Consider the following 10,446-nt stretch of genomic DNA (forward strand, 5'->3'; position numbering starts at 1 on the left):
TCGATCAAGGCACAGAAGCTCAATGCAGCCACCTAATGTGCCATGGCCATTTTATTTTGTTATCGCTCAAACATAGAGCAATTAATCTTCTTAGTACCTTATGGTTTACTTTTATTTCCAAACACATTTAGCACAGAAACAGGATTTTCAACCCATTGTTGGATTCATTGATAAGATTATGAAGGGAGGGAAAATCAATTGAAACAATCCATTGTTCACAATTTATTAGCCTCATTGCTTTCTCAATTTAAAGCTGTTTTTATGTGTAGGTCACAAATGCTATTGATATCATATAAAAATTATCTATATTACTGTATGCTAATGTAATTTTGAAAAACAAATTCAGAAATTAGCAAATGTAAAGCTAGTAAAATGTAAAGCTATCAGATGCAACCAACAGGCTATGCTTTCTGAATTAAGACAACTGGCCAGTGAGGTACATAGGATATTAATACATTCTAACCAAGACTTCATAGATCCATAGCTTTAAATATGCCTTGTAGATTATCTGAGCAGTCCCTACTCTAAATAATGGATTGACTAATAATTCAGTGTAGATTAAATTCAAAATCAGGTTTTCTCTTTTTTTTCATATCACAAAGGTTAATGTAGGCCCCTATGTGTACTTCTATCCAAAGTGCAGTTTCAAGGGAAGTGCATTCAGGCGGGCTTGTTTCATGCTCCAGTAATTACTTTTAAAATATTTAAAACAAATTGGGATGCACTATTAGAAGGAAATATTTGTTCTAGACAGCAGAAATGAAGTTCTTCATTGACTTACCCATTTGCATCAGTGCAAATTCTTGGCCGAAGTCTGCCAATCTATAAGTATTTTTTACTATATGCCTGAGAATTCTGTGTGATATTTCCCGTCCTCCACACCCCTGATGCTTCTTACTGTTAGGTGCGAGGTGCTTGGGTCCAAACATAAAAAAAAATGACAACACTTTAACCAACAAATATAAGACCAACAGGACACGAAAAACAATAATACACTGCTTTCACTTTCTCCTCGTCAAGCTAATGGCTCTGTTCCTGAAACTTACGATCACATGTCAATATATATGTGGGAGGAACTAGAAAATACCATGGAAATACAATTTCACTCATAGTGGTACAAATTGTATATTGGCAGAACACTTATCGCCATTAACTTGGGATGGCTAGCAGTGGCAAAGACATTAAATATGATTAAACCTGTATACAATGTTCTTACAAATTGTAGATTTCTTTGGATAATGCAATCGCATTATATTTAGAATGGCACAAGTAGTAACAGTATTGAAGACTAAGGAGCAATATCTGAACAATTCAAGGTAAAACAAATTCCAGATATTCAAGCCAAGGACCTTTAGCTACATTCATCCCTGAAATCTGTATATATCTGTGTCAGTGCTGTGTTTGAAATCAGTGGCCAGGGTTTCAGCTTTCACAGAACTGGTACCTCCCTGAAAACTACAAATCTCTGTTTACATGGTTTTGTGTTTGTTACCGTCACATCAATACCCTTACAATGGTGCCACCCAGTGGATGGAATGTGATATATTGATGAAGTTCACTGCATTTGTACTGTACACAATATATTGCATTAGGACAAATTAATCTTTAACCTTTTCTATTTAAATCAAGACCAAAGTTTAGGTTGAAGTATGACAATTTAAACATCTCCACTGTAGATCTGGTGAACAATGCAATACCAGCATTGTGCCAAAGAACGCCCCAGTACAAAGTATGCAGCTATTCTTCAATGCTAATGAGGGGATGCTTAGAGATGCATTCAAGCAATGATGTCAAATTTGTACCCTGAAAGTATTTACAGGAAATGCTTACATTTTTCAAACATGTTGAGAACCAAAAGCCACCAAGACCTAACTGCCAGTGTAATTTAGGCTACATTTAAATGAACATAACCTTTTATTGTCTGAAATATTCCATTACACAGTGAACAAAATACTCATACATGGTCAACTTCAGAAACCGCTGCGGGGGAATTTTACTGATGAGATATTCCCTGCAATTGAACAGATATTTAATGGGTTTCAAATTGCTAACAAAAACAATGTATGCAAGTTGTAGGCTACTTTGTGCATTTGAAAACTCCACACCTCTTATAAGTTAGAGGGAACATTTGTGTTGCAACATAACTAAATTTCTTAAATTGCATTTCTTCAGAAATCACATATGACTGCTGAAATTCATTGGCATAGCTCGTGAAAACTAATCTGCAATACTCATGCAGACTATATGCAAGTAATTGCAGTGATGGGGTTGTCTTATGACTGCCAGCAGTGATCGACAGTGAATAAAACAAAGAACATGATTGATTTACTGCCAATTGCATAGCCAATGTAAGAAATTATACTAAAATGTTAATATACATACAGATAGGTGTCAAGCTTTGAAAATGCAAACTTCAATGATACTTTTCATTTTCCTTTTAAGAAAACACAATGGCCAATTTCATTATCCCATGTGCACGTCTTCCTATATTTGTATGTGCCCAATGCCAGACTAACACACAAATGCTTGGGTGTCAGCAATACAGCATACTGCATCAGTATAAAAAGAAAGCACTGCTTTCCAGGCATCGAATCAGAATCATAGGAACACACCATCTATTTGTCCGCCATACACCCTTTTAAATCAGGAAATCTGAATTGCATACTGTGGAGCCTCAACGGCAAATGTGCAAGATCAATGATAGGACACTAACCAAGTTTAAAGGATACCTGAAGTCACCCATAGTTAAAAGCTTGGTTTCTTTAATGCAATAATAATTATACAATAACTATTTGATGGCTTGCACTTCTTTTTACAATATGTATCACATGTACCATATCAGCACCTAAATGTATATACATTAGATAATGTTAAAATAGACAAAAAGTGATAATGAGGGGACACATATGACAACATTGTCACGCTGTAGCATTAAAAAGTGAATCATTTAAAGATTGTACTCAGGGTTAGGCATTAAGTGCATGACCATCTCAGCACCCTTTCTGCTATGTCATACAATCACCAGAAGTAGCAGCTGCTTTAAAGTAGTTAAAATCCAATAGTCTTATAATTCAAAATTGCCATTTTATTGGAGTTAGGACTAATGCGTGAAAAAAGTAAATTCCAAGTTGCAAGCTGCGTATGCAACAAAATGTCATGAATATATATATATATACCGAGTTATTAACTGGTTTTATATATATACAAGTATATATAAGTATATTCAATTGGAAATATGGCAATAATGCTAAAACTGATCAGATCTTAAATCCCTTCAATACATGGGAACATGTAAGGTCACTTCAGCCTTCAAGCTTGGAAATGTTACCATGATGATCTTGCTCAGTATTAAGACAAATCTCAGAGTTGAGAGGAAAACAGAAAGCCATTATTAGCAAGAAATACCAATTGCAGCAGTTTGACACAGGGAATCATTCATGAATTCAACTCATCTGAATAAATGGTTTCTTTTTACCATGGCAATGGTTCCTTTGACAAAAAAGATGTTTTTTTTAAGAGTAAGTGGCTTTTTGTTTTTTCCTTACTTGAAGCAGCACGGTACAGTGAAAATCAGTTCAGATCATTCGATTGCGTTTATGAGTTGGCGAGTCTGTGATGACATCGCCACACTGGGCTGAGGTCCGCTTCCTAGTGCCACCATTGTCTAAATGGAGTGCCATTTCTTCCGATATGAAAGTGTTCAAGTCCACATCATGGAGTCCATTTCTCCTGCGACTCGGGTTGGAGCTGCTGCTCACATGAGTAGGAGACCCAGGAGTACTGGAACGGACACTTATGCTGGCCATTGCTCCACTTAGACCTAAAAAATATATTGAAAAAGGAGCCATTTAAATTTAGTTTGGGATCACCATCAGACTTCAAAACATGCTTGAATTGTGTTCATTTTAAAATGTGAAAAATCTGCCAGCAAGCACAAGCAGACTAAATATTCACCAAGGTCAAATAAGGAAAGAAAGGGACTTGAACCCCAAATATAGATTTCCTAGTTCAAATTCATGGCTTTAAAACTTAAACATACAAAGTACTGAGGCTCTCTTCCCACAAACTAGGATCACCTAGGCCTCACCTGCAGTTCCCAATGTGGCCAATGCCACAGCACCTAAAGAGATTACCCCCATGGCAGTCTAGCAAATGTAATGTTTAAAGTGTGAAATCCATTGAAAATGGCAATCTTCTTGTGCTTCCTTTTGCTTGGGATTTCAACATTTTTGCCAGGTTCAACATTTTGTTTCTTATGAACCAGCCACTCCAGGTGGCAAATATGGCACTGTCAATTTGACAACTTTGATTTATTTGAATATAACTTTAGAATTGTATATATCTTACAGCTATATATATATATATTATAAGCAACTGCCTCTGAGAACTGGCTACAATGTTCAACCACATGTTAAGTAAGGCAGAGAGGGAAAAAAGGCTCAGGTTTACCGTGCAATGCAATGGCTTCTCTGAACGGCTGTAAATCAGTCTCTACAGATGAGCTAGTTTCAGAGGAAGGTGCCCGGTTCGGAGACATAACAGTCAGTTTTGGTGGAGCTTTAGAAGTCCTTGGTGGAGGTACTTTGCCACACAAGAAACTGATTAAGTCCTCTCTTCGAATCGTTCTTCGTCTCTTTTTAACCCATGCCAAAACATCCTTATTGCGACGTTGATAGCCGATCTGAATTCCTAGGTCATAACTTCTTTGATGAGCTTCTATGCTTTCTGTTGAACAAGAAAAAAGTAATTTGGAAAATTATATGGGCACAAGACAGTTCCCTGATACATTATGCAATAGTAAATGCATCTTATCACAATCAATGCTGCATTTGTGATGGAGGGACAATATACAAATTACATAATGTAGTACTCTGGAAAAGTGAATATTCAAGTATTGCTCAAAGATAAAATATGAATTAAATTATGCCCAGGTGGGCACACAGTTCAGCTGTGGCTTCTCATTTTAAACACCAACTGAATACACCTCATATGTTTGTTAACTCACACTGGGAACAAACAAGTTATAGTTTCAATACAAAACTAAAGATTAAAGTACAAGAATAAGTGTATCTATTAAAACGACTGGTCCAACTGACAAATTCAGATATTCTGGAGTCAATCAGACATAAAAAAGCATAAAATGTCACACTAACAAGAGAGCGCACATTCTGATCCGTGTGTGTACTACAACGATCAGGACGTGTTTTAGCAACCTGCAAGTAAGCTGGCAATTGTTACCAATGTCATAAGAAACAAACACGCAAACTACGCTTCATGGTAGAAACGGTAGCTCTGCCGCCCATTTGAAGTACAGCGTTTTAATAAGAGAACACGAGACAGTAAGTTGGCTACAGAGCACTTATAGGTCTAAAACGTACCTTTATACAGATTGGTTACAGCTGTTGCCGCATTCTGAAACGGTACCCATAGCGAGAGTCCCTGTTGTTGACATACTCGGTCTATAGGAAGGGAAAACAGGAAATTCTGAATGCTGACGCAAGGCATTCACAAGTGATCAAACAGTATATGGATGACTGAATTGCTGTCCGTTTCTAGACAGCTAGTGGGATTCATAGATTCAAAGCATCATGTTAACACACAACAGTATCGGCAGCAACTTTATACACAATTCAGCAGGCCAGATTTCCAGCTGTATTTGCTAGATAGCCAAGTTACGCCATCTTGTTTGGTCACAATTCTGGTTACACATTTTTACTTAATCTGTAGTACATCGCCTTTAGCGTTTCAATTGTCTCAACCAACTCCTGAGGTTAACGCTTAATGACATCCTCCACGTCAATCAGTTATCCACTCTTTGATAACTAATTTTTAGATGTTGTCTACGCCATTTTGTTTTGTGTCAGGTCACTTTTTTCCAATTCGGCTCGCTTGCTAGCTAAAGAACTGCATTTCATCAGGATATGTATCAGAGTTTTCACCCGAGAGTACGGTTGGCCAACTAGATACACACGCAGCTATCTTAGAGTATGTGGAAAACTTGCAGGGAATAATTAGTGGCTATTGGTGAATTGTTGCTAGATATTTTTAGCTAGCCATCGAACTCCTCCCAGGATTTCGCCATTTTGTTCCTTTTAAGCTAGGTTGCTAGCTATGCATCTTGCTAAGCAATATTTTCCACAGCCATTACTAGACTACCAGCCAACATATCTGGCCAGATGGTGACTGCCCAGTTCTACAGCCAACGTTATCAAGAAAATGCCAGCGATCTATAACTAGCTAGACTGCTATAGCCAAAGCTAGCCACACGAAGACGCTTGCTAAACAAACCAGCTACTTCAAGTATAACGTTACCCATGTTTTCTGGACTCGCTTACTTGCTCCGTGTCGCTTTGTTCACCTAACATGCCAAGTTAAAACACCTACATAGCGAGCTAATCTAAATATCGTATGGTGATGAGCAAAAAAATAGCTTCTTAATATATTCGGACCTTTGTAGAGCTGTGCAACCGCAGTAGCGGAGTTCTGGAAGAGGTGCCACAGTTTCTGCTGGCTTTGATCAGCCTCCTCCTCATTCGGCTCCTCCTGTTCGGCCTCGGCCAAGCACTGCCGCTCCCATTTCGTGAACCAGTGTTCGGGGCCATGTTCCTGGATCTCTGCTTCTCCCTCCTCCTTCTTATCCTCCATTACAACACTTAATCCCCTTTTAAATATAAAATATGTTTCCAGTACTGGTGACACTTATCGCGTTAGTAAGGAAAATAGATATCCGTCACGGGCACATTAACCAGCTAATTCCTACTTCCCACTTACACGCAGTTACTTCGTAACCGCTTGCAATGCCAAACAAACTGAACCTAATACGACACTGACCCGTTGTATGCTGAAAACATATTACCCTGCTGGCCACAAAACTCCGCCTGTTCAAATGAAGTACAACAGCAATTGGCTACAGAGGCCCCTAGTCTGCGTTTCTAAATTATTCTGGAGATTTCATTGGCTAAGTGAAGGTCATGTCACAACGTTAAAAACCCTTGCAGCTTGGTAGAGAAGTTTGAGGCGGTTCTGTCCCCTAGCAATTGGATGAACAGCTGTGAGCTGCTGACGTTGCGGTCTGGTACACGCCCCGAAATAAACCAAAAACAAACATGTCACGTGTAAATGGAAGGGATAATATAAGTTTTTTTAATTGACTGCGTTGCCACGTTCATAAACAAGAGATCCTTCTGAATAAAGGCATTCCTTTATACGGAATTTTCACGGCTTAATTCTCTTGTGAGAGAAGACATACTTTTGCATTGAAATACTCATTGCGATCATTAGATTATGATCTGGTCCGCGCATTCTCACCTGCAAACACACCCACACAGTCTACTTGTGATGTGTAATTCGTTTTAATTGAATTCATTAATTAAAAAGACTTAATACATCCTGAAATTCCTTCTTCTATTAAGCTAACAGCATTTCAGTCTTCAGGGCTGTATAGTGTAATGGTTTGGGTACGTTGTAACTCCAAGGTTGTGGATTTGTCTTCAGCTAGAGTGCTGCCATTGTACCCTTGAGCAAAGTACTTAATCTGAATTGTGTAAGTAACATATCTGGCTGTATAAATTTATTGTATGAAAAACATAATATTGCTCTGGCCAAGAGCATCTACATTATCATACAATTCTTTCTGTTACAAGTGTGTTGGTTTTATGAAGGCAGACAAACCAAACAAAAGAAAATGAATTAATGAGGACGTTTTGAGTTGCTTATAAATTCATGCAGTTGAGGTTGTGTGTGCCTTGTCCTAAAACCTGTGGAGGACAAAACTTATCAAAGTTACTTAAGTAGGCAAAATAAATAATAAATTGAAACTAAACTGAATAATAATCATAACATAGATATTCACAGTTCAGTAAAAGTGACATAACAACATGAAGAAATGTATATATTGCACAAATTCTGCATTACCAAATTTAGTTTATTATATTTTTACATGTCTGGTCCGCGATTGCTGATAGTGAATGTGGTGAGGTGTGAGAGCAAAGAGTGGCAGATGTGTGCCTTAGGTTATTAAAAGCAAAGCTAAAAAAAAAAAATTAAAAATAAATAAATAAAAAGCCCCCCACATTAAATATTTGGGCACCTGCGTAGATGGAAATCTCACTTTTAAAACCCCATTGACAACCTAGTTAAAAATTCAAGAAAGAAAATTGGCTACTTATTTGGAAATAAAGCCTATAGTCCTATATTCACTAGAAAGAGGATTGCAAGTCCATTTTTATTTCTGATTTCGATTACAGACATATATAGACATGCAGCTGCAACTGCTCTCAAGCCTAGGCTGTCTACTAGACGGTTCTTAGATTTATTAGTGGTGATTACAAAACACAGCACTGCATCTTATATATAAAAGTAGACTGGCTCTCCATTTCAATGAAGAGAGATCAGCATTGGTTTATTGGTTTTATCAGCATTATAAAAACTACCTTTTTGTGTCATCACTCTTAGTTGGAATACACACACACTACACACACTCTCAGGACTGGATAATTCTCCATGTTCTTTGAGTTAGCTTGGACCCAGTAAAAACTACTTTAAAATGATGTTCCCCTCATACCTGGAATGAACTGCAAAAAATACTGGAAATAAATGATTTTGTAGCACTGGGGACATTTTATATCCTTTATCTTGTTAATTCGGATTTGTAACTTGTTTAACTGATGCCTGCCTTTCTTTCATTTCTTTTAAATCTTTTTATTTTATTTTTTTATTATTACACCTCAGCACCATTAATGAGGGTCCTATCCTCGCTATGTAACTGAGAATATTTAATAAAGAAAATAATAAAAATAGTCGGTCTTAATTTGATGGTTATAACATTGTGACGAATGCAGTGAGATTGCACGTGGATAAGATTTTTTTTAAATGAATTTGGTATGCGTGTTATTAAACCTCTAATAAAATATCTGTTTAAAATAGTATGGATGAAATTAGATGGGTTGAGTGATTCCAGCAGTGCTAGTCTATCAGTGTGCGAGATAAATGGAATCCTTCCACAACATCTTAAATCTCTTTATCCCCTGGCTTCTAAATTAGAACGGCCCGTGCGTCCATAACATCCAGCCTCTCTGTTTATCCCGCAATTAAAATTGACAGAGTTAAAGTCAGTCATGTATCAAGTAATCTTTTGATGAATGCTGTGAAAGCGAAACAATTGGTGCACCAATTAAAATGGTCCATTAATCATCTCACGGTGATACTACAATTTCCATATATGAGACTGTTGTGCACACCAGGTGACATCACCTCCTGTTACAGACTGATGTTCTCTGCAGCTTTGAGATATTTCATATTCGGTGTCAGGATAGTCATAACTCTAATTTGTATTCTTAACAAATGCATTATTCGCTTTCCAGTCCTTAATCACTACAATGATACTGTAAAAGTTCACAGACTAAGATATGTTTTATTTCTAAGGTGCAGCATGCCATTCATATTATTTAAATGTTTCTGAAATTCACCACAGTTTTACATTCCATTTGACGATGAGATTGAGAACTATAGCCAAATATATAGGGTGGATTCAGTAAATGTGGGACATCAGCAGAAGTGGGACTTAAGCTTTGCATTACTCTCCTATGTACAAATCAACAGCCTTGTCAAAAAAAAAACATTCTTGAATTGTTGCTACAATAGTTACTGTCATTCAACAATTGTTTTTTATTGAACTGATGTCTTTACAGTGGGCGTGGTCAGCCGTCAAATTAAGACTGATCATTGCAAGTGAACAGTAAGTGGACCGGCATGCGAAATGACACTTACGAATGATAAGGTTACTAGGTTAATAAAAACGAGTCAAAAACGTCCTCTTTTGATCTCCAATATAGTGGCTAAGACACTGGTCAAAATACAATTTATTTATTTTTTGTCATATTGTCTTTAGTTCTTATGATTAAGGGGGGTTTTGCACTGTCCCACTTCTGCTGAACCTGTTAGATAAAGTGGGACAGTGTTTTTCAAGTAATGTGGGACAATTTTTAATCAGTCCTGGTGTAATAATACAATTAACCACAGTTTTATACACTTACATGCTAGTTTAAACCATACTGATGATTATTTGGTGTCTGTCAGTACTTCACATCTTACTGTTACTCAACAGACTCTATATAATCATAATGAATGAATATCATCATGATGCAGATAGCGTAATGAGTAGAGGCACCTAGTGTGTAATGACTAGCTTGTGGGATTAAGCCCTGCTCAGAGCATATTTTTTTTCAAAATAAGATAAGATAAACTTTATTGATCCCCAGAGGGAAATTCAGGTGTCATAGCAGCAACAGCATTGAGAATGAAACACAGCAGAGGTATAGGTAAGAGTAAGAGTCAAGAACCAAATCAAGATAAAATTAAAATGAAGATAAAATAAAATAAAATACTGAGCTGCTGGCCCTAGATATCTGCACTGGATCTGTGAGTGAGTGAACAAAACTCTAAAAA

At 37.1% G+C, this 10,446-nt stretch overlaps 1 protein-coding gene across 1 annotated transcript; it reads right to left on the reverse strand.

Annotated features, from left to right (window-relative positions):
- Window positions 1–1,881: 1,881 nt before the first annotated feature.
- On the reverse strand, window positions 1,882–6,867 carry LOC118221256 (UPF0472 protein C16orf72 homolog). The gene is made up of 4 exons (XM_035406147.1): window positions 6,450–6,867; window positions 5,379–5,459; window positions 4,450–4,725; window positions 1,882–3,820 (listed from the first exon to the last, which is right to left on the reverse strand). The coding sequence occupies exons 1-4, from the start codon at window positions 6,643–6,645 to the stop codon at window positions 3,576–3,578; spliced, it is 798 nt and encodes a 265-aa protein (XP_035262038.1). The 5' UTR covers window positions 6,646–6,867; the 3' UTR covers window positions 1,882–3,575.
- Window positions 6,868–10,446: the final 3,579 nt, after the last annotated feature.

This window comes from Anguilla anguilla, chromosome 2 (genome assembly GCF_013347855.1).
Source record: "Anguilla anguilla isolate fAngAng1 chromosome 2, fAngAng1.pri, whole genome shotgun sequence".
Classification (NCBI taxonomy): Eukaryota; Metazoa; Chordata; class Actinopteri; order Anguilliformes; family Anguillidae; genus Anguilla; species Anguilla anguilla.